The following is a 27184-nucleotide window of genomic DNA, read 5'->3' on the forward strand; positions in this document are numbered from 1 at the left end:
CCCTCCCTCACCGTATGTTGAGCCACGTGAGCATCTGAGTGGTGCCTCCGCCGAAGAACCAGACGGTGAAGAAGACGATGAAGAGCGTGGTGGTGAGCATGGTCTGCTGGGCGGGCAGGGACGTGTTCCTGATGGCCAGAGCGAACGCGATGGCCCCACGCAGGCCTGAGGGTGGCACGTCGACAACAACAACAACAACAATGTAAACGACGACGACAACGACGAGGTAAACAACAGCAAACTGCGGTAACACCGAGGCGTGTGGTACAGCCCTCCGGACGTGCGTTGTTGGGGTTGTACCACGTGTTGTTAGTATGTACATGAATGTTGTACGTATGTATGTGGAACTGCTTTTGCCCCGTACGTGGCCAACCGCGCTAATCGGAGGTTCGGCATCTTGGCCTAGCCCCCGCCACCCCCCGCCCGGCTCTCCCCGCCGACTGTAAAAACTCCCTGAGACTCGACGATCACTTTCCTGGGTGGAGGAGCGCGACCCTCCCACCCAGGCCCTGTCACCGCACGCACCCCGCCCACCCTCACCGCCGCCCCCCGGTGAACGACGGAGCACGAAGCCGACCCCCGCAACACCTGAGAACATCATCATGTGCTGTAGATTCCAGCCGATGCGGTGGCGACGGCCGAGGTTCAGCAGGAAGGAGAGCGGGTATATGTTGCACGCTCGGCCGATGAAGATGCCCAGCTGTAGGGGGGCAAGAGGGAAGGGGGGAGGAGGGAGGGGTCGGTGCGGTCGAGGACGAAGAGGAGAGCGCCCTGGGTCAAGGATAAAAAACTTTGCGATCACATTCATGATCAAAGATTTAATCAACGTCCATTCGAGACCGGGGAGGGGTGGTCGTTGGCGGGGGGGGGGGGGGTGGCACCGCCCCTTGTCGCAGAGGTTCGTGGTTAGAATCCGGCGGGCCGCCCTGGTTAATACTGCAGTTTGCAAAGAACGAGATCATTAGTACTACGCTGTCTGCTTCACTCATATTCGAAATGAGTGTTGCGTGATGTTTCAACCTTGCCCAAATAAAAGAAAATGACACCGTAAATGAGTCAATTGGAGTTTACATGGGCAATCATCAGCCCCTGCTGGCAGACAATTTTCACGGGCATCAACATTTTTTCTTCTCAGAATTTCAATTTAGACAGAATCAAACCGACTTTGTAACGCCATCATTGCTGACCAGGCTGAGATCATCAACCCATTACATCTGAGCACCTGGTTTCATGACTTTGGAAGTGTAGCAGAAACGCGGATTTCAAACCCCCTGAGGATGCCAGCGGCTCCGTGTCTCTGAGCCCTGAGCGCCCTGGTCACCTGTGCCACGACCGCCTTCAAACTAAACCGGAAGTGTAGCATCTGACACCGTGACGTTGAAGTAGGGAAGCCCCCCCCCCCCCCACACCAAAGCACGTGGCACGAGGCGGTCGCCTCGATTCACCGTGCGACCCTACGGGACAGGGTGGGGGGCCCTCTGGCTACGAAACATTTTCACGCGGCAGGAAGGAAAATAAAATAAAAAACAACAACGGAACGGTGCTTGGCGGAGGATACGAAGGCGCCGGCGATGAAGATCGGGTTGAAGACGTGGTGCTGGTACGTGAACATCGCCAGGCCCATGTACGAGAAGATGAAGCTCTCCGCCAAGAAGTTGAGCAACTCGAAGAACTGCACGTGCCGGAGGAGGGGGAAGGAGAAACGACGACACGCGAGCTGGGCCCCGTGAAGCGCGGACCCACGCCTCCCGACCCTTGCGCCGCGACCTTCACGCTCCATTGCTCGAGACTCCTCGGCCCGCGCCCGTGGTCACGTCGCCCCCCAACGGCTCCGATCCTTCCACCGGCTCCAAATGAAATCCCCCCCCCCCCGCCCCCCCCCCCCCGGACCGATTTCAAGATCGCACTGGCGGTCTTCAAAACCCTCCGTGAGCTCGCCCTGCCCACCTCTCCCCTCTCATCTCGTTTGCCACGATGCCCCCTCTCCCCCCCGCCCCCCCCTCCCCATGCCCCCCCATGCCCCACCGCCATGCTCCCCCCCATGCCCCCCCATGCCCCCCCCCATGCCCCCCCCATGCCCCCCCCATGCCCCCCCCCTCGCCCCCCCCATGCCCCCCCCATGCCCCCCCCCATGCCCCCCCATGCCCCCCCCCATGCCCCCCCCCATGCCCCCCCCCATGCCCCCCCATGCCCCCCCATGCCCCCCCCATGCCCCCCCCATGCCCCCCCATGCCCCCCCATGCCCCCCGATGCCCCCCCCATGCCCCCCCCATGCCCCGCCCATGCCCCCCCCCATGCCCCCCCCATGCCCCCCCTCTCTCCCCAGTGTCCCCGTGCCGCACCTGCTTGGTCCTGAGCCGCGACTCCTCCGACAGGTTGTTGTAGGTGTAGTGCGCCTGCACGATCCCGCAGAACAGCACCGCCACGATCCCTGCACCACCGCCACCACCACCACGATCACAACGGAGGCCTCTTACTAATCGGTTGCGTCGTGGGGAGGTGGGTTTACGGCACATTTAGATTGAAGCAATCTAACCCAAAAAAACACTCCATTTTCTATGTATGTATGTTGAACTTCTTTCGCACCGTACGTAGCCAATCGTGGTAATCGGAGGTGCGGGGGGAAGGACAATTAAACACAAGAAGCAGTTCTAAAAGAAGTGAGTTTTCAATCTCGATTTAAAAGTGCACAGCTCCACAGTGTATTCCTAATATAGGAAGCAAGAGCGTTCCAGACGGCCACAGGAGCGCTTTCGCGACCAATATTATGGCGAGTAATCTGTCGCTAAAGCTGTGCGCGTTCAAACGATGATGATGATGATGATTGATGTTGATCGGCGGTGCAGTGCGGGTCGCTCACCTGTCATCCCGCAGGCCTCGGCCAGCAGGAAAGTGCTCCACGACAGCAGGAAGAACAGCGCCGTCTCAAGCAGCACAAACTCCCGCAGCTTCGTGAACTTGGTGATGTGAGATGCGCGGGGGGCGGAGGGGCGATGGGGGGGTGGGGGGGCAGCGGCCGAGGTCGGAGGTCGCGCGGTTAAGGATGTTACCGCCACCTCGTCGAGTTGCTCATGGCCTGGCGTCACTGCCGATTAACCCTTCCCCATTTGTGTACGTCGTCGGAACGGGATCGGAAGAACAACGTCTTCAGGTCGGAAGACGTACCGAAGCTCCCACAAGGCCATGCGGGAGGGCGTGTGGCACAGTTTGGCGCCAGCTGTCATAGAGTGCGGTCGTGTCGCTACGGTTCTCTGCGGTGAGTACAATGTCTTTAAAAACAACGCTAACCGCTTTTGGTCAGTATTTGAAATGTATTGCTACAGAAGGATACTGCATCTCAACTTGACCCAAAGAGTGATCAACGCAGAAGCAAGAAACAGGTTGCACATAGAAGAAGACAAACTGATGCTGCAGGCAGTGATGAGAAGGATAATGGCACTATTTGGACACACGTGGGATGGACAACAACAGGAACATTTACAGTGTGTTGTTGTTCGGAAAAATGTAAGGAACGAGAAAGAGAGGAGGACCTGACAGGAAACGGCTTGACGACGACATGTGGCACTACTTGAGCACATTGGCACGACAAGACAAGAGAGGAAAGTGGAAAACAAATGACAAAAATGTGCAGTGGACACCTACGGGGCCATCTGCCCATGGATCGTGACGTCCCGAGATTCGGCGGTGAACGGGACCACCCACCCTGCGCCTTGCAGACTTCTCGGAGCGGCGATAGGGGCTGAACGATGAGCACCGCGCGACAATAGCGCCGCCCGCACCAAGACGTGCGCGCACGAGGATATGAGGGCGGTGAGCACGGCGGTGGAGGCCCCCATGGCGAATGAGCCGCTGAAGACGCCCACGAAGTGGCCGACGGCGCTGAAGAAGGCCCTGGCGTCAAACGAGTGCGGGTTCCCCGACGCGGGGCTGTACAGCGCGATGGAGCTGTGTGGGGGGCGCGGGGAGCGGGGGGTGACTGGTCATCACAGCACTTCAGGTGACACCGCCAGCTGTGAGGTTGCCCGTTGAACTATCCAACTCAATAAAAGTAACCCAAAAATGTTTTCTAAATAATTTGTGGTTTCACCAGATAAGGCCGCACTCAGCTATGCAGCCCCTTTTTCAGAAGCGACCTGGCCATCACGAATGAGAGCTCAACGAAGTGGGCTCATCGTCACGTGGAACTTTAAATCGGCCGAATACTCTAAATGCGTGACGTTGATTCTAAACGTGGGGGGGGGGGGGGACCGGAGGACCCCAGATAAAAATCCACATGACCACGGGGAGAACGTGCAAACTCCAAATATACAGCAGGCGTCAGGGTCAGTATCGAACCCACGACCTCCTGCGTACCAGGCAAGGTAATTCACATCTCGCCACTGTGTTAACTCGGCAGGGTGGCGAGTTAACGTCGAACATGAAATGATCGCGAGCGCCGGTGTGGAGAATGAATAAGCAAACGATTCACCTCCTTCCCATATGTGGCCCTCCGCGTGTCCCATCGGCCTTCTGGCCTCCCAGGAGTCCACGATTCCAGCGGCATTGGTTGAACGCAAGCAAACGCTGTCCGCACCGACCTCCGTGTGCCTTGTTGGCCTCCGTATGTGGACTACACGGGGTATATTTGTCTTTGCGTGTGCGTGTGTGGAGGCTCACGATGCAAGCACGATGGCGACGGCATCGTTGAGGACGCTCTCTCCGAAGAGCAGCGCGTACAGATCCACGTCCACCCGCAGGTCCTGGAAGATCGCCAGGACGGTCACTGCCAGGGGCGTATGGCACACAGAGACAAAGATCAACCCACGTGGCCTTAACAGACCGCTGGTGGCAAGCGATGTTAGCGAGTGGCACCTTGTGAAGTCCGGCACGGCGTGCAAAGGGGTGGGGTGGCCGGAACGATCGCACGGTCGCCTGTGTCTACCGAGTGGCGATGTTTTACACACCGCACCGGGCACTCATTTGAGGCCGAGTCGACCTAGGGGAGGGCCCAGGACCGGTTCAGATATTCGTCACCGGTGGTGGCCGTGAGCGGAAAACGAACACGGGCCGCCGGGTTCGTAGCGCAGCGTAGCGCTAACCACTACACCACCGCTCCCCACAAGCACGCACACACGCGGTCATCCGCACCAGACTTCCAACGTTGCCGCTGTGGCGACACCACGTGGCGACCCCACGTGACGACACCAGGTGGCACCAGAGAGACACGGGGCGACACTCACCCAGAGAGAGGCACTCCCTCCCTACCGCCAGCAGCACGCTGAAGGAAGGACTTGAGAGCAGGGAGCGGGGGCCAGGGCGTTGTGTTCGGGTCAGGGTTTGGGAGAGAACGAAGGTTTGGACTTGGGTCAGGGTCAGGTCTTGCGTTAGGGTCATAGGGAGTGCCGGGGTTACGGTTTCGAGAGAGCGAGTTAGCGCTTGCGTTAGGCGCAGGGTGAGAGGGAATGGGGTCAGGCCCTGTGCTCAGGTCGCGGGCGATGGTTGGCGGCGCCACCTGGGTCAGTGGCGGACACGATGGCGCCGAAGAAGAGGCAGTCGTTGAAGTAGAATCCGCTGCTGCGTTGCTGCCCCATGGCGACGAGGATCTGCGTGAAGCCGTAGACGATGAGCCTGGACGAGTGACACAGAGGGGCGGCATGCGGGGGTCACAAGGGGGTCACGTAGGGGTCACACGGGGGTCATGTAGGGGTCACGTACACATCGCTTGCTCCCAGCCAGAGGAAACCCTGGTTTAATGCGAACTTTCTGACAAAATTGTCTCAAAACATCAACGAGCTGTGATTTGGGGACGGAAAGAAACTGCTGTGGGGCCATATCCTGACCACCTCGTAGCCTTGTGGGGTTGGAGAGTAAAGACAAATGCTGACGTGACCCACCTACCTTGCCTTTGAAAGCACCGGGTCACTAGCATCGGGACACCACGGTGGTGAGATGTCAACTACTGTGCCTGGTATACAGGAGGTCATGGCTTCAATCCCGACCCTGACGCCTGTATATTTGAAGTTTGCATGTTCTCCCCGTGGTCACGTGGATTTCTGTATATAACTGACCTTCAATTTGTTCAAATTCACTGGTCTGATAATTTATTCTCTTCTGCTTTCGGTCGCTGGGGTTGAAATAAATAGAAAATCGATCACACGTAAAAATGTCTATTTTACCATAATGAAGAACCTTAAATTAGACTAACCTTTTGTCTCAAGTGCTGAAGAAATAAATAAAGACACCAAATGCACTTTGTTGCTGCGTAGAATTACTTATTAGATTTACTTTCAATAAAGAAACGTGAAACTTAAAGCAAATTTGCGTAAGAATTTTTTTATTTCCGCTCGACCTTCTTCTGCGTGAGTGTAAAAATCCACCCGCTCATGAATATTAATTAGGGGGGAGGTGCGGCATGTGGAGTGACGTCACGCGCGGTACACACAAACAAGACATTCTTGGCTCATTATAGTAGTAATGTGTGAAGTGGACAATGGCCGTTCTTCATAGCATATACATAATATTGCATGGAGAGGCCATAAAGAGAGTAAGAGATGGAGTCTACATTTTACCCAAATGTGTTTTTTATGCTTCCTAAATTTTTTTTTTATCGGCATATGAATAGTTACAAGAATAGTAGCTATCGAGTAACAGACAAACCCTCCAATAATCACAAATGCCTTCCTTAAACAAACTAATTTGTATTCACAGTTATATTATAAAATAAGATGCCACGTCAATGAAAGAGCAAACGTTGTCTTTATTTCTTAAACTTTTATCTAAAGAAGAAATGCAATTTTTTTTTTACCGGTGCCTGCCACCGCCTGCTATGACGCATGGCTCAGAAGCGCGACGGTCACTCGCGTCGAATCCGGAACGAAAATTGAAAAGCGTGCAACGGAGAGGCAGGGAGAAACGCATTCTACGAATTACAGACAGAGTTGGCAGAAAGATGAACACATGGGATGAGAGAAGACGCACACACGCACAGGCAAGTGACATCACCCCCCGACTAATTAAGGAAAGAAAGCGGGGCGTGGGAAGAGACGCGTCATTGCTCGAAAGGGCGATGGACGACATCCAACAAAAAAAACACGAATGGAGCGACAGCCAAGGATGGGTAATGCGTCTCAAAGAGGACATCCGCCGGGGAGATGGAGCGATGAAACCGGTTCCGGGTGCAGGTGCTGGGTGCACGATCTCATTGCAGGATCGCGAGAGGTGACGCGAGCTTGGGGGAGGCTTCCGTCCAGCAGTGGATTGACCACGGCTGATGATGATGCTGCTGATGATAATGATGACGAATCTACGGACGTATGTGGAATTTTACACGGCACTGCTTTGTGCATCGGACGGGGCCCCATCGTTTACATGGAGCGCTCTTGCCGATAACTTCCGGTCATGGCATCTGACTATTGACCGTTGCGACGCCTTACTTTCAAGAGCCCTAAATTGATCTCCCGAGTAGCCTGCGGCCCGTCCAAAACGCACCCGCCAGGGCCTTCAATCGCACCGTCTCTCACGCCGGTGCTCGCGGTCTCCCTGCGTCGACTCCCGGTTCAAACCCCCGCCGAGTTCAAGATTCTCCTACCGGTGCTCTAGGCTCGAAACGGGCTCGCTCGTCAACCACACGTCCACGAGCTGATCCGGCCACGCACTCCCTCCACCGAGATTCGCTGAGATCCATCCACCCGCCGCGCGCTACCCGGCTCCGACCCCGGGGTGCCCACCAGACTTGTGTCCGCACGACGCCTCGGCTCTGGAATTCCCTGCCCTATGAGGTCAGGGGCTCGCAGTCCATTGGAGACCTCTAAGTCGCCGCCGAAGACCCCACCAGCTGTTTACAACGTCCATCACTCTCTCTCTCTCTCTCTGGCTCTTCATGTCGCCTCGTTCGTCTTCCTCTCCCCGGTCACGTCTCACTTGCTGTCCTCCTTTACACGCATGGCGCTCTGCGGTCCATTGCTCAAGGGCGCCGTATCCATCTAAATTATGATTTAACAAAGCCTGACTCTCGATTTAAAGCTTTCGTGACTGCAGGGATTCATCTTATTGGTTCTTTCGGTAAAGTCACGTAGAAGGGAAATAATAAAATAATAAAAATAAAACGCAATTAAATAATTTTAGAAGGGAAATAATAAAATAATTAATAATAGAAGGGGAATATTAAAATAATAAAAATAAAACATAATAAAATAATTTTATTATAATAATTATTTCCCTTCTACGTGACTTTACCGAAAGAACCAAGAAGAAGCCTGACTCTGCTGATGAGACCTGGAAGGTTGAAACCGGTGCAGGGTTTGCTCGCTTACACAAATGCCGCTTGATGATATCGGTCTCGAAATCCAATCGGATGACGATGGACTCATGGGACGCAGCAGCAGCAGCAGGGAGATCTGCCCATGTTTGCTTTCAGACCTAAGTGGCGGCGGCGGTGGCGGCCGCGTGCCCGACGCCGCGATCGCCCAAGCATTTCACGCGCGCTCCATCGCCGCGCGTCAATAATTTGAAGGGTAAAACGCGTCAAAGATCAATCCGTGGCAATTTCCCGAAAGTGATGTGGGGGGGGGGAGGGGTGGGGAGGCTCCGTTTTGATGGATTCAATCGTTATAACCTCGTCGAACATTTCAAGAGTATTCTTGGAACCGAGCGATTCCTAAAAGCTGGGCGACTGGCTCCTCCTGCCAACGGGTTTCTGCGTATTGTCGCCTTGCACGGCGTTGCTGCGTTGTTTCACTTCGCGGCCGCACCTCGAACGGGCGGCGCTGTTTTGCTCACGCAAAATGGGAGCCAAGAAAATAAAGAATCTGCTTCCCATCATTTACAACAGCGACGGAGAACGCACGCGAAAAAATAATCAAGAAATTGTGAAACGCGACCACGGGAAAAATGTTTTTTTGGCCGTGGCTATTTTTGGGCGCGCTTTGTCGCTTGCTTATGCTTTGTACGTACGTACGGACTTCTTTCGCGCCGTACGTAGCCAATCGTGCTAGTCGGAGACACTAAATCCACTTCCAGTGTCATGGGGCAATGGCACAGTGGTCAGCCGCGCTGCACTACGAACCAGGCGACCTGAGTTCGATATGCGGCCACGGCTGACGTCACCCCCTTTCTACACTGCACTAACCCGCACTGACCAGCGTGGGGAAGTAAGGTCATACGACCTCCGTGACTGACGCGGCGTAGGGGAGGCCTTCACCCAGCAGTGGATTGACAAGGTGCTGTAAACTGTCGTGTTTCCTACATTCAAGATTATTCAACGTCTGCAATATTAGTCGATACAATGTCATTTTCTTGGTTCTTTCGGTAAAGTCATGAGGAATGGAAATGTCTTATCGACAGACCTGTTCTTCACCTGAGGACGGCTGCTTGTGTTGTGGCCGAAACGTCGTGAGAATTATTTTATTATGTTTTATTTTTATTATTTTATTATTTCCATTCTACGTGACTTTACCGAAAGAACCAAGAAGATGAATCCCTGCAGTCACGAAAGCTTTCAGTCGAAATACAATGTCATTGTCGGTGGTTGTTGCATTCATGAAAAAGACGTGGGTGTAAATCCAGGGACTTGGTGGCTGGGTTGATGGATCGTGGAGGGATGGAGCCATGGTGTGATAATGTAGGCTCGAAGTAGTCTAGAATAGGCATTAAGGTCGCTCATCCAAGCACTATCCAGGCTTAAAACCTGCTTAGCTTCGGAGATCTGGCTATATCGGAAACAGATATCACTCGCCACTGATGTTCGCCGTTGCTGGGAGTCGAACCGAGGTTGCCGAGTTTACGGCACGGCGTGCTTACCATTGCATCACCGGTGAAAGAGGCACTGAAATGAAAGTGAAGATGGGCGTTGCTGTTCCTGCACAGGGTGAACACGCCAATGGCCCTCAGGCCCTCTCCATCTCCTCTTTCGCTTCCCTTTTCGTGAAGGAGCCGCTACCACAGTGGCGACGTAAAAAAAAAACGCCCTTGGGGGTGGGGAGCCAACGTGGGCGAGCGCACACGAGCGACGGAAAAATTCTCCGAAAGTAGTAACGACGACGTGGCGAGCGACGCCTCGGGCAAGTTCATGTGCGTGGGTGGCACGAGCTCTTCCGTTTGGAACAAAATTTCCGGCAGCAGTGTTCAATAAAAAATAAATATTAAATCATCAAAGTCCCACTTGCGCTGTCGGGCTGCTGAATGGCACTCGGCATCGTGTCGACGGCTGCGAGCCAGCGGTGGAAATTCCACGTTCCTACTGCGAGGTCAAGTTCGAAAATTATTAGATGTATTATCATTCGTAGCGTGCCTCCTACGCAACACACACCTTGAGTCTCTCCGTGGGACAAACCGCTGCTGTCATTCCCACAAAGCGGTACTTTGCTTTATCGACCTTTTGGGTAGTGTTGTTAAAATGGAAGATAACTTAGAGCAGTGAAGGAAACGTTCTCCAGTATTTAACTGAGAATTATCGAAGGCAGCTGCCATGGTGGTTTAATGGGTAGCGCACTGGACTTGCAATCCAGAGATAGCCAGCCCGATTCCACCTCTTGGCGCGGCGTTTGAAACAAAAACGAGTCTACAAGCAGGTCACGAGTGGTGGGGTAAAGCTTGGGAATGGCGACCCCTTCCTAAATAAGGCTCCACTGGGAACAAATACCAGTTTCCTGGCCTTCAGAAGCGGTAATCATCCCTGTAGGACAGGGGGGTCGCCAACCAATATAAAAGAGGAGACTTTTTTTTGGAATTCGGTAAAAAAAAATTAAACCTCGATATCTCAAGCGCCGCAATGCACGTGGTGCATCACGGGACGCTGGCGGTTCCTTCATAAACAAACATCGCGAAGCAGCCCTCAAAGAGGCGCTCCGCAGGCCCGGAGCCGCGGGTTGCCGACCCCCTGCCGTGGGGGGGGGAGGGAGGGATGGTGGTTTGGGTTTGAACCCCGAGCAGGGAAGTGAACTCTGTCTCTCTCAAGAGCGAGGGGTTTGATGCGGAACATTCGGTCTCCTTCGTGTGTCTCCACGTCCAGGGGTCTCACTGCATGAAGGAGAGCTCGATTTTTATTCTTTATTTACACGTTTAAAGATGAACAGCTTTTACTTGCCCCGAAAACAGCGATACGGTTTTGGGATTTGAAAAAAATGCACATTTAAGCTGATTGCAGCACCGCAACAGTTGAGTCAATCTCCTTGTGTGTGTGCGGTCATTTAGTGGCGTTAACGAAAGCGCCGCATATTTACGCCTCCATTTTCAAAATCCGTTCGATAACCTCCGAGACAGAGCGCCGTTCACTTCGTGGACTCAAAAAGCCACGCGGCCACGCGGAGAGAGACGCGCAAACTCCAAATGTACAACAGGCGTCACGGTCGGGGTTGAACCCACGAGCTCCTGCATACTAGGCGGGGTCGTTAACATCTCACCACCGTGGCGCCTAAAGCCATCGACCGAAAATAGAAAAAAATGCTTTTGCTTCAGTAAACTTCTAAACGTTTCTTCCGGCGGTATTGGGTCGTCGAGACGCAACTGAAGCGAGCGGGGGTGGTGCGGAAGTTGGAGCGCGCGGGGAATCGCCCCGCAACTCCGGGCCACGCGACGACTTTTCAGCCTTCCGCACCGCGGCTGCCTCGCCACCGCGGCACCCGACACGGCTGATGTATAATTGATTCCAAGCCCACCGCGTGTCACCTTTCCAAATCACCGCCCCACGCCACACAGTCTCTAGGCATCCAGCAGATCGGTCACGTCACTCGCAGGGATTCGGTGAGGCGCGAGCGGTGGTACAGCGAGCAGCGTTCGTGAGGCCGGCGACCCGAGTCCCATCCATGGTTCACGTCAGCGGCGAGTGATAGCTTGGGGCCGCCACGGTGGCAAGATGTTTACTCCCTCGCCTGGTTTGCAGGAGGTAGTATGTATGTATTTTGAACTTTTTTCGCACCATACGTGGCCAACCGCGCTAATCGGAGGTGTGGGGAAGGACAACAATATGTAGTGGGTTCGATCCCGACCCTGACGCCTGCTGCTGTATATTTGGAGTTTGTATGTCTCTCTCTCTCCCCGTGGTCGCGTGGATTTTTCTCCGGCTCCTCCGGGTTTTTTCCTCCACATTTATAATCAACACGCGCTTCGAGAATGTGGCTTTTTTAAATGTTCACACAATCAGCCACTTCGTTGAGCTCGCATTCGTGGCCAGGTCGATTCTGAAAAAGAGCTAAATCACTCAGTCGGCCTTACCTGGTAAAATAAAAAAAAATCTCTTAATAGTTTATATCCGAACTTTTGTGGATAAGCAATGGGAAACAAGTGTGGGGGAGGGGGGAGTGGTGGTGCAGCGGTTAGTGCACTCTGTTGTGAACCCGAGTTTGATGAGCGTCCAGCTAATCCGCCATGACAGGCGTGGTGAAGTATGGTCAAACAACCACCCCCCCGCTACCCCCTCCCTGGCACAGTGTGAGGAAAGCCTTCATCCAGCAGTGGATTGACAAAGGGCTTCATATGGATTGAGCCTCAGCGTAATAGCACTGGAGTAGTGTGGAGCACGAATGTTTTCTGCAACAGGGGGATCCATTTATAGATACCCCGCTGATTTATAACTTCTCGACAGCTGATTAAGAGGGAGAGTGTTCAACGATTTTAGGAGTGCACTGAAATTGGTGAGAGATGCGCGGATTCTTTGAAGTAAAATGAGTTCTTCTCCATCATGTCTCCCTATTATACCAGTGGGCTGTCTATATATGGATTTTTGTTTGTTATCTTGTGTGTTTCTAACTGCCTGCTTTAAAAATAAAATTAAAATAACCCATTCCACCCAAACATTGTTGTTGTTGTTAAATGTATCCGTCTCTAAAAGTGGAATTCGCCAAAAAAAGGGCCAAAACCCAAAGCATTCAAAAAATAATCAATTTTTCAACGGTGAAGTCACGCACGTGTTCACAAAATAAAAAAGGAATTGAACATAAAGAGCAGTTTTGTGAGCTGTGATTGTGGCTGAACGTACAAATTCCTTGCGAGTGACGCGGCAAGGCTTGTTATTGGACAACAAAGGGCCCTCTGAGTGAGAATGGTCCAGACAAGCGGTCACTCTACCCCTGTGAGCGATGCAGGGAGGATGGGAGAGGAAGAAGAGGGGGGGGGGGGCGGCTGTCGTCGGGGTCAAGGGTCAGAGTCTGCAGTGGGGGGAGGAAGGGGTGGAGGTGGAGGGGGGGGGGGAAATCTCTTACCCAATGATGATGCAGGATATCGCGGTGCCCAGGAATGCATATGTCAGGATTGAACCCAGGTTCCGGAAAAAGTGCCGCTGCAAAGAGAAAGACAACCGTGATGATGATGATTGTTATATATCAATCATCGTCATTATTATTACTCCGCTTGTTTACCCAAAACAGCCTCACTGAGTCTCAACTCTATCATCGAAATGGTCTTGCTAATTTTTCACAGTGGGGGGGGGAAGGTAATGTTACTTGTGTGTTATCCCAATTGAGTCGTTTGCAAGAAATTTTTTTCTAATTTACCATATTCGAACGATGACGATGGTGGCACATGATGGCCTCCTCATTTCGAATGACGTGACACGGTATCACCTGACGTTCACTGAGCGAAGCGGACGGCGCGTTGCATTATTATTAGTGTTACTATCATCATCATTACTACTGCGGTCGACACTCGCGGCGAGCGATAACCAGGGCAGCCTGCCGGCTTTGAACCGCAAACCTCCACGGCAAGCGGCGAACGCGCTGCTGGGGACACGTTGCTGACTCGGCAGCGGGAACAAGTCCAACCCCATCCAGCCCCCCCCCCCCCCACGGCACGCCACGAGGCTGGCTCCGAGACAACTTTACGACAAAAGTAGTCAGTCAAATTTCGATTTAAAGCTTTCGTGACTGCAGGGATTCATCTTCTTGGTTCTTTCGGTAAAGTCACGTAGAAGGGAATTAATACAATAATAATAATAAAACATAATAAAATAATTCTCACGACGTTTCGGCCACAACGCAAGCAGCCGTCCTCAGGTGAAGAACAGGTCTGTCTTTCCGAAGAACAGGTATGTCTTTCCGAAGAACAGGTCTGTCTTTCCGAAGAACAGGTCTGTCTTTCCGACAGACCTGTTCTTCACCTGAGGACGGCTGCTTGCGTTTTGGCCGAAACGTCGTGAGAATTATTTTATTATGTCTTATTTTTTTTTTCTAGTTAGTCAAAGTCAAACTCGCTTACTCTCTCCATTGATATAAGCTGTTGGCGCATAGCGGACATCTATCCCAACACTATCCAGGCTCAATCCCACTTAGCTTCCGAGATCGGACAACATCGAGCAGTATCCTGAGGGGTTCAGTCAGAGGCAACCGTTTTGAACGCGCACATCCACAAACAGCTTTTGCTTTTTGTTATATGCACTCAGATGCTGTGTTTTTCATCTTCCGTTGGATGTCGAATATAGATCGTTTCCGTATAACGTTGAATTCCTCGACTCGCGAATCCGTTTTTGCCGCACAGCGGATGCCTCGGTTCACAATCGTCTCCATCTTTTGCTTTCAGCGTTCCCACTGTCCCCGGCGCTCGCTGTCCTCACATGATATCGTGGCCCGTGTTTGTTCTGTCACTGAAGCCCCACACGCTTCTGTAAATCCCTGCTGGCCCTTTCTTTGTAAGAACTGCCAGCTCGCCTGCGCATCTATTTGCTCTCAGAACCATTGATGGCTGGATGCGCCCAAGCAGATGGGACCTCATCGCCACCGCCGCCGCCGCCTCCGCGTTCTCTTGCCTAACACGACCAAACTTAAAAGTGAAAACGCGTCGATGCATTGGCTGTGTCCGTCTTTGTCGGTCTCCGATCGCGGGATTCCCAATAACGCTCATGAAAGACGACCCAATACGAGTGACATTTTAGTACGAAGCTGCGTTGTTGCTGTTGTTGTTGTTATTGGGGACTTACCCTCGGGAAAACTGGCCGAATTGATCCAAGCGGTTATCCGAAACCTGGCCATAAAAACCCCACTGCTCACAAAAGCAAGCCTCTTTGGCCAAGGCGATGACGTCAACCGCCGCACGCGCTGCGCCGCTCTCTATAGCCCAGTGTGGCACAACCTCTGTGCATGGTGGCCACCCATCCAATCGCTGTCCAGGCTCAAGCCCCTGCCGAGCTCGCGAGAGACATGTGACGATACCGGGCCGATGACACGGCTCAGCGGTAGCGCGTTCGCCGCTTGTTCCAGAGGCTTCGCGGTTTGAACCCCGGTTAATTCCGCGGTTGTATAATTAACCGTGGCATAAATCTTGCGCCGTCTGCTTCACAGTGGATGTTAAAGATCCGCCTGACGTCATTGGCAATAACGGGCTATTGTCTACCGGCGTGACGGTGCAAATTCACCAAATATTAAAAATGAAACACCGCAAATCACTTAGTTGCATTTACACAAGGCAATTATCGGCCGCTACTGTGAACCTAGTACAGATAATGTTGCGCTCCCGCAAGGCTAAGTATGGCACGAATTTCGATGTAAAGCTTTCGTGACTGCAGGGATTCATCTTCTTGGTTCTTTCTGTAAAGTCACGTAGAAGGGAAATAATAAAATTATAAAAATAAAACAAAATCTGCATTTCCCATAAATATGCTAAATTCCTCTTGATATGCAAATTATTTTGTCAAGGCGCTCTTCCCCCTCCAACCCAGCTTAAATATACGCTCCAAGCCTGGGGTGTTTCATTCAGACGCTGTCTTTCCGACAGACCTGTTCTTCACCTGAGGACGGCTGCTTGCGTTGTGGCCGAAACGTCGTGAGAATTATTTTATTATGTTTTATTTTCATTATTTTATTATTTCCCTTCTATGGCACGAATGTAAAACTGTACTAATTTACAAATGACCAGAATTACAATTCCGAGTGAGACGGAGCTGCTGTTTGTTTTTCTGAAATCCGGCACCTTGCACAGAGCATTTCACACCAGGCCTAACCTGCCTCACCAGTGCCACTCGAACCAGGCTCATATTTCACTAAGTTTGCACAATAATAGGGCTACATTTCCAATTAAATTAATTCCCAATGCGCCCGCTCATTCTTACGATGACAATGATGATTATAACGATGGCAATTACGATATTTGCTTCCCACAGGTAGACTTTGCGGTAGTGAGCTTTTGTGACTGCGGTGTAATGATGAGTCCCAATAAGGATTCAACCGATGTACAGTCGTCTCTCTCCGCATCACTGCTGCTGCTGTTGCTGCTGTCATTCGACCACATGCGCTCACATTTATTTTGCCGGTGACACAAGACAAGAGGACCACAACGAAGTCAGTGTGGAACGTTGGGCCAACGGTGCCCCCAACATTGGCATGTTTCACTGGGAATGCATTTCTTCAGGAGCTGTTAATGGCTTTCGAATAATTTGTACAGGGCAGCATGGTTGCTTTTGTTGTTGTTGTTGTACAGGTTTTCTGTGTATTGCAGGAAAAGAGCGGAGGTTAATGTGACGTACCCTCTTGAGGCTGTACCCGGCGTAGAAGATTACTGGAGGGAGCAATACGTTGAAAAATACTTCTGGGTCAAAGGTCGCCTGAAACGAGAATTAAAAAGACAAGGGCATGAGGGATTATTCATCATCATCAGCATCAATGATGATCGTTCCACTGCTGGATGAAGTCCTTTGCAAGCCAATGCAAAAGGCTTAATGCATCGTTCATCATCTGACATGATCAATCCATTGATGGACGAAATCCTCCCAAAGCTGTCTCAAACAGGCTGTAAATCATTGTAGTTATTAATCACGAACGCAATGTTGGCTACACTGAGATTTCATTAATGATTAAAATAGTGATCTACCGACTTTTGTCAATCCATTGCTGGATTAAGGCCTCTCAAAACTGTGTCTGGCATGGAGATTGTTCAACTATACTTCACCACGCTGGTGGCTGCAAGTTGTTACAAAATGAGCAGTGTCCAGGAACCGGTTCAGAAATCTCTTGCCACTGATGTGAACCATAACAGGGAATAGAACTCGGGTCGCCAGGTTGATAGTGTAGCAGGAGATAACCACGACACCACCCCTCCAAACATCACAAATCATGTTCGTATGCCCGATTCAACACAAGGAATGTACTGTGTTTTTTCGGTAAAGCCACGTAGGTAAAATATAAAATAAATGAAAACGTAGCGAAAGCACAAGCGCTTAAGTGTGTCGCACACTTAAGCGCTTGTGTGTTCGCTACGTTGTCCCCACCTAAAGAAGGACGCTTGTGTTGCGACCGAAACGTCGTGACTTAATTTAGTTGTTTTCATTTATTTTATTTTTTACCTACGTGACTTTACCGAACAAAAAACAAAGAGTATGAATCTCTAGCAGTCACGAAAGCTTCAAATCTAGAACAGGGATTGTATTTTAATGGGCGTTGAACCTTTACAGTGGTTACATATTATGACAATGCTGCAAATTGAATCATCCTTTAGCCACCTAACCAAACGCATAGAACCCACACAACTTTGTCCGTCTTGTAAAATTAATCATTCGACAGGCACGAGCCAGTCGTATCGCGACGTCACAATGACAATAAACCACTCCGGTCCATCCAAGTCAACGTTGCAGTGTGATCTTGCCCTAAAAGAGGGGTGGGAGGGGGGGCATGAAGACTTGAAGGAGGAGGAGGGGGGGCACATGACACAAAGTTAATCTTTAAACAAATGTTAAGTGCTCCGAGTATTGACACGATGCGATTTTGTGTCTGTCGTGAATTCTGCTATAGCTCTTGTTTGCGTGCGCGCACACACGCGCGTACGCACGTGCGCGTGCAGGACTTCTTTTACACCGTACGTAGCCCATCGTGCTCATCCGAGGAGCGGTTTTTGACGGCCGACGCTTGAATTGCGGCTGATGTTGTTGGCTACGGTACCCGATGTCGTCGTGGAGAATTTAAGTAGCAAAGTGAAGAAGCTGGCAATCTGCCTTACACTCCCACCCCTGCGTTACCATCTGTCCGTCCACATTTTTAGCCTTCATGTGGAAAGAAGACGATGGCATGGGGGCCTATATCTTCATTTGTATATTGTTTTATTTTAAATAACTCAACACGTTTGTCAATAAACACCGCGGCCTTAAAAGGCAAAAATATATATTGTGCCGTGCGTCATACGTTTTGTGCAATTGTCTTGCTTCATAGCACCTACGTAAAACAATTGTCTTAATAATAATAATAATCTTTAATTGGGCAGGAAAGCCTGTGCTTTAAGTATCTGCTTCAAGGGGTGTCCTGGTACATTGTGATGTACCAGGCAGGGAAGAACAATCTTGTCCCATGCCCCGGACAAAGGAATTTCAGGGCTGCTCCTTTAACTAATTTCTGTTTGCGGGTGACACCACGCACACACACCAATACCAACACCCCGCCATTCGCCATCAAGTGACGGTGATTTCACAACGGCGCCTGTGCCAGGCCAGGTGCACTTTGAGGCCACGTGAAGTGTCGAAGGCTCGCTGACAGGAGGTCCCGGGACAAACCCAGATGCCATGGGTTGACCGACTGAGATGACTGGTAGATGCACCAGCTGTACACCCTACTGTGCCAACTTGCTGCACTTTATCCACCCGGCGCTCTGCACGTTGTTGTGAGCGTCGCTCCTCTGCCCTCCGTTGTTGTTGGAGGGCGACTGCCTCCAACTGCCCAGGACAAAGACCCCCCGTGTAGCCTTAACAGACTGTAGGGGCAAGTGCTGTTAGCGAGCACCTATAAAGGCTGGCACGGCACACGAGGGGGTGAGTGGCCAACACCACGCCCGGCAGCCTTTGTCTCCCCAGTGGCGATGTTTACACATCGCACCAGGTACTCATTTGAGGCTGATTCGACCTAGGGGAGGCCCAGGACCGGCTCAGATAATCGTCACCGCCGGTGTTGGCCGTGAGCGGGAATCGAACCCGGGTCGCCGGGTTCGTAGCGCAGCGCATCGCTAACCACTACACCCACCGCTCCCCACTATAAGTGCACACACAGACACACACACAGACAGACAAACAGACACACACACACACAGACACACACACAGACGCACACACACACAGACAGACACACATACACACACACACAGACACACACACAGACACACACACAGACGCACACACACAGACACACACACACAGACACACACACACAGACATATACACAGACACACACACACAGACAGACAAACAGACACACACACAGACACACACAGACGCACACAGACACACACACAGACACACACACAGACGCACACACACAGATACACACATACACAGACACACACAGACACACTGCACACGAGAGCGCCAGGCACGACGAGTTTGCGTGTTCTTGCGCAACGGATATCCGATAGAAAACCTCAATTCCTGTGCCAGGGCACAGAAGCTTAGCATGTTGTGCAAGTGGGGGGGGGGGGATTTCAGGAACACAACACCGTAGATATTTTATTCTTTGACGGGTGTTAAGCTATTTCTTTACGATGTGTCTGGATGTGCGTGCAATACACGCATGCAGAGGAGGGGGGTCATGGTAACGATGGGTGGGTGGTCATGACAACGGCAACTTGAAGCATTGTGTGCGCCGGTGCCTGCTATATTGAGGACGACATTGGCACCTAAAATAAAGATTGAACCAAATACAACGGCCGCATTTGTAGATAGAGTACAGTACTTAATCTTGATGTGAAGCTTTCGTGACTGCAGGTATCCATGCTCTTTGGTTCTTTCGGTAAAGTCACGTGGGTATAAAATACAATAAAATAAATCACGACGTTTCGGGCGCAACACAAGCGTCCATCATCAGGTGGGAAAGCGTGGCCTGCCCCATCCCGCGATCCCGCTTGATAATTAATTGGGAGCGAAATGGGCACACGTCCTTGTCAATCCACTGCTGGATGAAGGCCTCGGGTGTTGTTTGACCATACTTCACGACACGCCTATCGTCCCTTGGGAGTGTTCCATCTCAGGAGGCGTGCGGGACTTTTCTTGAGGGCCCTGATAGTGCTCGGATTGGTGACCATCAGCGCGCACAAACTGCAGCGTGGAGCAGCAGCAACAACAACAACACAACAGCAATAATCAATGATAATTGTTTTTTTACCCTTTCATCTGGCAACAAAACTGACACCTTTTTTACAAGGAGTCATGTTTGCATAGACCACAATACCTGCAGCCATAATGCAAACAAAAAACATAACTCTGATCATTTATGCACTGTCCTTGAAGTTGATTGGTCCACACCCGAGACAGCTTTCCTTAGAGCCCAGTCTCACATGGGTTGGACCAGATGACGCCTTTTGGCGGGTGTGGACCAATCAACTTCAAGGACAGTGCATGTATTATCAGAGTTATGTTTTTTGTTTGCATTATGGCTGCAGGTATTGTGGTCTATGCAAACATGACTCCTTGTAAAAAAGGTGTCAGTTTTGTTGCCAGATAGAAGGGTAAAAACCAATTATCATATTTTTTACTGGCAAATGAGATTCCAATGGTGGAACAATAATCAAATGTTGTACTGTGCGGTGCCGTTATTCTATGCTCCCGAACCGGCAATGACCTATGCGGTGAAGCATGCTCAAAGAGCCCCCCCGTGGTTCTCATCTAGCAGTGGATAAGAAAATGGCTACACGTGTGTGCGGCGTGTACAACGACTGAGTTGTTGTTGTGGTCGTGCTGGTGATGGTGGTCTTCTTCTTCTGTACGTCTGCTGATGTACAGGAGCCGGAGCGCCGTGATGACTCCCTTCGTGTTCGTGTATCGGGCGGTTGCCTCGTTATATGCCGTGCACAGTCTGTTCTGGATGCTCGCAGTCGCACACTGGGACAGTTTTCAATTTCCCATTTGTGCATCAGGTATCCGCATCTGCCATGGTCTGTGCGGATGCTGTTTAGGGTGGACCATGAGCTCCGTGGGCAGTGGTTGTTGGGTGTGTGACCCCGTTACTCCAGCTTCACTCCACAATCAGAGTGTTGCTGCTGCTGTTGGTTTGGTGGTGGTGGTGTGATGGTGGTGGTGTGATGGTGGTGGTGTGATGGTGGTGTGATGGTGGTGGTGTGATGGTGGTGGTGTGATTGTGATGGTGTGATGGTGGTGATGGTGGTGTGATGGTGGTGGTGTGATGGTGGTGGTGTGATGGTGATGGTGTGATGGTGGTGATGGTGGTGTGATGGTGGTGGTGTGATGGTGGTGGTGGTGTGATGGTGGTGGTGTGATGGTGGTGGTGTGATGGTGGTGGTGTGATGGTGGTGGTGTGATGGTGGTGGTGTGATGGTGGTGGTGTGATGGTGGTGGTGAATGGGTGCGTGGTCCCGGTACAGTCGATCGGCTCCACTACGAGAGCGTTGTTGTTTTGGTGGTTATGGTGGTGGTGGTCTGTGGGTGTGTGTGGCAGGAAGCGCCACGGGCTCTCTTATCGCGACCCTGGCACGCACTGGACGTGGGCAACACGCCGGCTGCCCCGACAGTGACGCGGGGGATCCTTGTAGGTGGGATGCGTGGTGTCTGGCGGTAGTGATAACGATGGAATTTACAAAGTGTACATTATTTCAGGGGCATAATTGACCGCGGCTCTCTTGAGGTGTGGAGCCAGCCTCGGCGTCGCTAGAGCGCGAAGGCGACAGAGGTGGTGGCCTATAGGATTCCCTTCACAGTCGGTGTACAGCGAATTCTTCTGCGAGCGTGCAGCAGCAGCAGCAGCGGGGATGCCACGGAGAAACGACGCCTGCCAGCGACCATGGTTCTGCTCCTTGGTGTAGAGAGGTTGAGGAGGAGGTTGTGAGTCACTCTGCTGCGGCAGAGAGTTCCACCGCGAGATGCAAGCAGAGCCGTCCCCAGGGTACGGTGAATTGGGGCGACTGCCCCGGGCCCCACGCTTTGGGGGGGGGGGCCTTGCGCTTTGACGTCACGTTGTCAGATGTTATACTCCTGGTTTAGTTTAAAGGCGTCGTGGGGGGCACGGGGGTGCCCCACACGGTGTGAGTTGACCCGGGCACCGCACCCCCCATCGTGGACGCTCCTGGCTGTAAAGTGCAGGTTGAGAGCAGCGAGGAAGGGATTCGGCGGACGACCGAGAGTGGAGGCAAGGAGACCTTGCAGCTGTCCCCTGCTGGCGATGGTGGGAAGCCAGCGGAGGGAGGTGAGGGAATGTCACCGAGTAGGAGGACACGGGCGAGATGGTCGTGAAAACAATGGGCAAGGTGGAGTTGAAATAGTGGAGGTGAGACCCGACCACGCTGTAGGCGATGGTATTGGCGATTTCGGTGGCGATGAGTGGAAATAAATGACGAAGAGCCTCGAGGTGGTGAGTCGCAGGTCCACCGATACCAAGGGTCAGTTTCCAGGAGGCAATGAGGAGAGGCTGGTGGTGCACGATGTCGAAGGCAGCGTAGATGGCTAGGCCGCGGAGCGTGACGATTGAACTGGAGGCCCCAGATGGAGAGAGACCGTCACCTTCGAGGGCCCTTGTCAGTGCAGTCTCAGTGGATGGTGGTGGTTGGTGGTGGTGGTGGTGGTGGTGGAAGCAGTCGTGGGTCTAGTGATGGTGATGGCGGTGGTGGTGAGGGTGGTGTTGATGATGGTGGCAGCGGTCATGGCAAAGATAGTAATGGTGGTTATTGTGGTGCTCGTGGATCTAGAGGTGGTGATGGTGATGGCGGTGGTGGTGAGGGTGGTGTTGATGATGGTGGCAGCGGTCATGGCAAAGATGGTAATGGTGGTTATTATGGTGCTGGTTGCAGCTGCGCTACGAACCCGGCGACGCGAGTTCGATTCCCACTCACGGCCAACACAGTGACGAGTATCTGAACTGGTCAGCCTCAAATGAGTACCTGGTGTGGTGTGTAAACATCGCCACTGTGCTGACCACCCACCCCGTCGTGTGCCGTGTCGGCCTTCATAGGTGCTCGCTAACAGCACTTGCCCCAACAACCTGCTGAGGCTATACGGGGGATCTCTGTCTGTTGGATGGCGGTGGTGGTGGCAGTGTTACTGGCGGTGGTGTGGGGCGGTGTTGCCGACATCACGTGGTGTTGTGTACCTTGGTGGGAGCCGCGTCGAACACGATGCAGCACAACAGGAAACGCTGAACCAGCATGTGAAGTGCTGAACGGGGTGCGGGTCTGTGGCTCTCAGTGGTTTTAATACAAAGATTCCAGGAAATGTGAAGTCACCCCTCCAGAGCAGGGGCTAACAGCTCATTCTAAAACGAACTAAATCATAGAAATTTTTAATAATAGTGAGTATTGAATCTTGACTTAAAGCTTTCGTGACTGCAGGAATTAATATTATTTGGGTCTTTCGCTGAAGCCACGTAGACATGAAAATCATAAAAAAAAAATATCACGACGTTTTGATCGCAACACAAGCAGTCGTCATCATGATGACCGAAAGACCCAAGGAATATAATAGTTAGTATTATTATAACCAGGTGTGACGAGAAGGGGTATGAAAGTGCACACAACTGTACTGCGCCCCCAAGCACAGGACGGTTACCCCAATATACAGGCTGTTTAAAACTCATGGACCCAATTTCAAAGCAGTATGTTTCACGATGGCAACATGTCACAATGACACAAAAAGTTACAAACGGTTTAATGAGTTATCAAGTTTTACTAACCATTTTATAAATGTTCAATGTGCCCTCCACCTGCTGTACGGACAACATCGAAACGATAGTTGAATTCGTCCCAAACGCCTCTCAAAGTGTCTTCTTCCACTGAAGTCACCGCTGCCGTGATTCTGTTTTTGAGGTCATCCAGATTAGTCGCTAATGGTGGCACAAAAACAACACGGTCTTTGACGTATCCCCACAAAAACAGTCGCAGGGTGTGGTGACGTCTGGGGATCGTGGGGGCCAAGAGTGTAGTGCCAAGTCTTGGGGTCACGTGCGACCTATCCAACGTTGAGGCAGCGTGTCTCGCCAATGACTGAGGCTAGGGGCTGTTTGTGCGCTGGGAGAGGCATCGAGCAGTAATCATTTGAAACTCTATGCCCCGCCCTCTCTATGCCCCGCCCCCTCTATGTCCCGCCCTATCTATGCCCCGCCCTCTCTATGCCCCGCCCTCTCTATGCTACGCCATTTCAAATGGTAAGAGTTTCATTCATGGGCGGTTCGTGGTTGCAGAGATATAGCGATTGCAAATCGGGTCCATATCTTTGAAACACCCTGTATAATAAGATTTGTTTTTATTTTACAAGATCGTTTGCCGAGTAAAAAATAAATCAAACATTTCTCTCCGTGATAAGCGCTACACGTATGTTACACGGCTACGTTAGGTAATGTTGTGGTTAATATCTCGGCCGCCTATTTCATATTGCATTTTTTTTAAGTATTGCTGGCTGGAGGGAGGGAGGGAAGGAAGGGACGTTCACGTCCAAAGTTCGTGCGGGCTGCTCGCCATTTCTAAAACGTATTTCCGCCTCGTCTCTGTGCCAGCAAACTAACAAAGGCACGTGTCTAGTAAATAATGCAACACAGGTGCAATCTAGGCCTCCGTCAATTTGCCCGTTTAACAATGGGAGATGGGAAGGCATAGGGGCATTGGGGGTCCCCAGGCAACACGATTCACCGTAGACCAATATCTCTCTCCACCAGCCTGATAGTAATAATGATAATAATGAGAATGGCATTACCTTATGAAGATAATCTTAAGTGTGCGGCAAAAGGGTCTCCACTGCCGAGTAATGTATTCTAGATTTGAAGCTTTCGTGACTGCAAGGATTCATACTCTTAGGTCTTTTCGGTAAAGTCACGTAGGTAAGAAATAAATAATAATAAATAATTGTGCTGCGACTGTTCCACCTGAAGACGGAAGCTTGTGTTGCCTCCGAAACGTCGTGATTTATTATTTTATTTCTATTATTTCTTATATTATTTTTATTATTTATTTTTTACCTACGTGACTTTACCAAAAAGACCTAAGAGTATAGTTGCAATGTTACCAACCACAGAGTTTACATGTGTACGGGGATATCCGGTTGGAAAATGGAAATAGATTTTGTTGACGTCCATTCAGTTTGCTGCAGATATAATTCCATGAAACGTTACTCAAATAAATACGAAGTGAAATAATATCTAAGTGCCTACATACCTGCCTGTCTGCTTACCCACCCAGCTCACTATCCACTTACCTACCTTCTCACCCACCAAGCTACCAAACCTACCTACTCACCCATCTATCGAGCCACCCAGCTATCTACATCCCCACCCAATCACGCATCTGTTATTATTACTACGGGATATAAATAACTACATATCGGGATTGAGAAAGGCAGATTATTGCATGGGACATTATTAAAAGCAGCCAAGATGCCCGAGTGAGTCGAGGCTGCAGATGCTGCGTACACACTCTGAACAATCACAATGTCACGTGGCTTTTGTAGAGTTAACCATTAGCTCTCTGCTCACGACTGTTAATCACTTACTGTCCTTTATCAATCGGCTGCTGGATGAAGGCATCCACTGCCGGCCATGGGGGTTGTTTGACCATACTTCACCGCACTGGTCAGTGCTGGTTGTGGAAAGGTGCCAGAATCCGTTTAGGTATAAGAACCATGCGCGGCCACCTTTGTCTCCCCAGTGCTAGCGTGTTTTCTTTTTTACGCATTTCACCGGGTCCGCAGTGAATGCTGAGACGATCCAGGAAAGGTCCAGTTCTGGTATTCACTCGCCAATGTCCCTAGCCGTGGATTGAGACGGAATTTGGGTCATCGGGCTTACAGCGCAGTGTGCTAACCACTGTGCCACCGCTCCAATAACCTCTCCCTAATTGGAATGCAGCTCGCTTAAGTGCGATAAAGCACAGCGCTGCGCTCGCAATGATACCAGAACACGGGCAATTGCATTTAATAGATGGAGCAGGCCAAGAGATAACGAAACCCATTCGGACCAATGCAATGCCCCACACTGCACGGACCAATAACAAAAGCCAAATAATACGACCGATGCAATCTGCAACTACTAATAGTAATTCAAATTTGTATAGCATCCATTGGAGCGGTGGTGCTGCTGTCAACACGCAACGCCACGAACACCCGCAACGCGAGTTGGAATCCCGGACACGGCTAACATCAGTGTTGAGTGATTTCTGAACCGGTCCTGGGCACTGCCCCCCTTCCTTTTAAAAATCCAAAATGTTGTCCATCATGGTGAAGTATGGTGAAGCAACCCCCACGACTCCATCGTCCTTGGTAGCTGTGAACTGCGCAAGCTCAAATCAGAATATTTATTCACACTGGAGGAATCCGATGAGCTACAAAGCTCTTCGTCCAGTGAATAGGGGCGGGTCCTTACCGTCTGAAATAAAGTCTGAATCTGGACGTCGCTTGGACGAGCAACCACCACGCATGGCAGGCGACATAGGCCTGTAATTGTATCGTGTGTGTGGGGTACAAGCGGCGGTTGAAACGAGTGGGGTTATGCCTCTCATTTCAAATGGGTTTCTATTCCTTCGGGTGTGCGTGACATTTCCGCAGAGGTGGAAATGACGGCGGTGAAGGCACTGCACTGCTGCAGGGCCCACATACCGGCACTTGTGCACACGGCCGTGTTATCCAATAGGCCACAGTCGGCACTGTGCCTAGGGCCTACGAAAACTGTGTGAAAAAAATGGATCTTCTTCAATAAATATATCGCAAGGATAGACACAATGTATATATAAAGAGCTGGAGTCATGTTAATCGGGGTTTTTCCATAAGGTGAGAGAAATGAACACCTGAGATGAATTTTTGGAGATTTTTTTCATTGCAAAATTAGCAAATAACATCTTCAAATTGTGTTTTTTTTCCCCGCACAATCTCATTCTCAATAGACAGGAGTGCACGGGAAGACGATCGTTGTTGTCCTATGGACAAAGTACCGCGTGAAGCAAGCAGCGGTCATAGTAACACGAGGAGGCAGCAGTGCCAACTGCATAAAGTGGCGTCATCTGGTCCAACCCATGTGAGACTAGGCTCTAAGGAAAGCTGTCTCGGGTGTGGACCAATCAACTTCCAGGACAGTGCACATTATCAGAGTTATGTCTTTTGTTTGTATTATGACTGCAGGTATTGCGGTCTATGCAAACATGACTCCTTGTAAAAAGGTGTCAGTTTTGTTGCCAGATAGAAGGGTAAAAACCCAATTATGCATAAAGTGATCACTGAAGGCCTACGAAACACAAGTGCCTACAGGGCCTACAAGAACCTTACTCCGGGCCTGCTTGTAGATTAACATCGCCACCACTGGGTTCAAGCATCGACAAACGGACCGGC

The 27184-nt window shown here is 51.2% G+C and overlaps 1 protein-coding gene across 1 annotated transcript in view; it reads right to left on the reverse strand.

Annotated features, from left to right (window-relative positions):
* Positions 1–27184, reverse strand: part of LOC144732565 (sodium/hydrogen exchanger 9-like) — a 52571-nt gene that overhangs the window by 7884 nt on the left and 17503 nt on the right. The window contains exons 3-12 of the mRNA XM_078614002.1: positions 16427–16504; positions 13176–13252; positions 5492–5607; positions 4657–4762; positions 3802–3945; positions 2861–2964; positions 2343–2431; positions 1559–1672; positions 589–700; positions 12–165 (exon numbers count right to left, since the gene is read on the reverse strand). Of these exons, the coding sequence (XP_078470128.1) occupies positions 12–165; positions 589–700; positions 1559–1672; positions 2343–2431; positions 2861–2964; positions 3802–3945; positions 4657–4762; positions 5492–5607; positions 13176–13252; positions 16427–16504 (1094 nt within the window). The remainder of the gene's footprint in view (positions 1–11; positions 166–588; positions 701–1558; positions 1673–2342; positions 2432–2860; positions 2965–3801; positions 3946–4656; positions 4763–5491; positions 5608–13175; positions 13253–16426; positions 16505–27184) is intronic.

This window comes from Lampetra planeri, chromosome 43 (assembly GCF_965212315.1).
Source record: "Lampetra planeri chromosome 43, kcLamPlan1.2.h2, whole genome shotgun sequence".
NCBI lineage: Eukaryota > Metazoa > Chordata > Hyperoartia > Petromyzontiformes > Petromyzontidae > Lampetra > Lampetra planeri.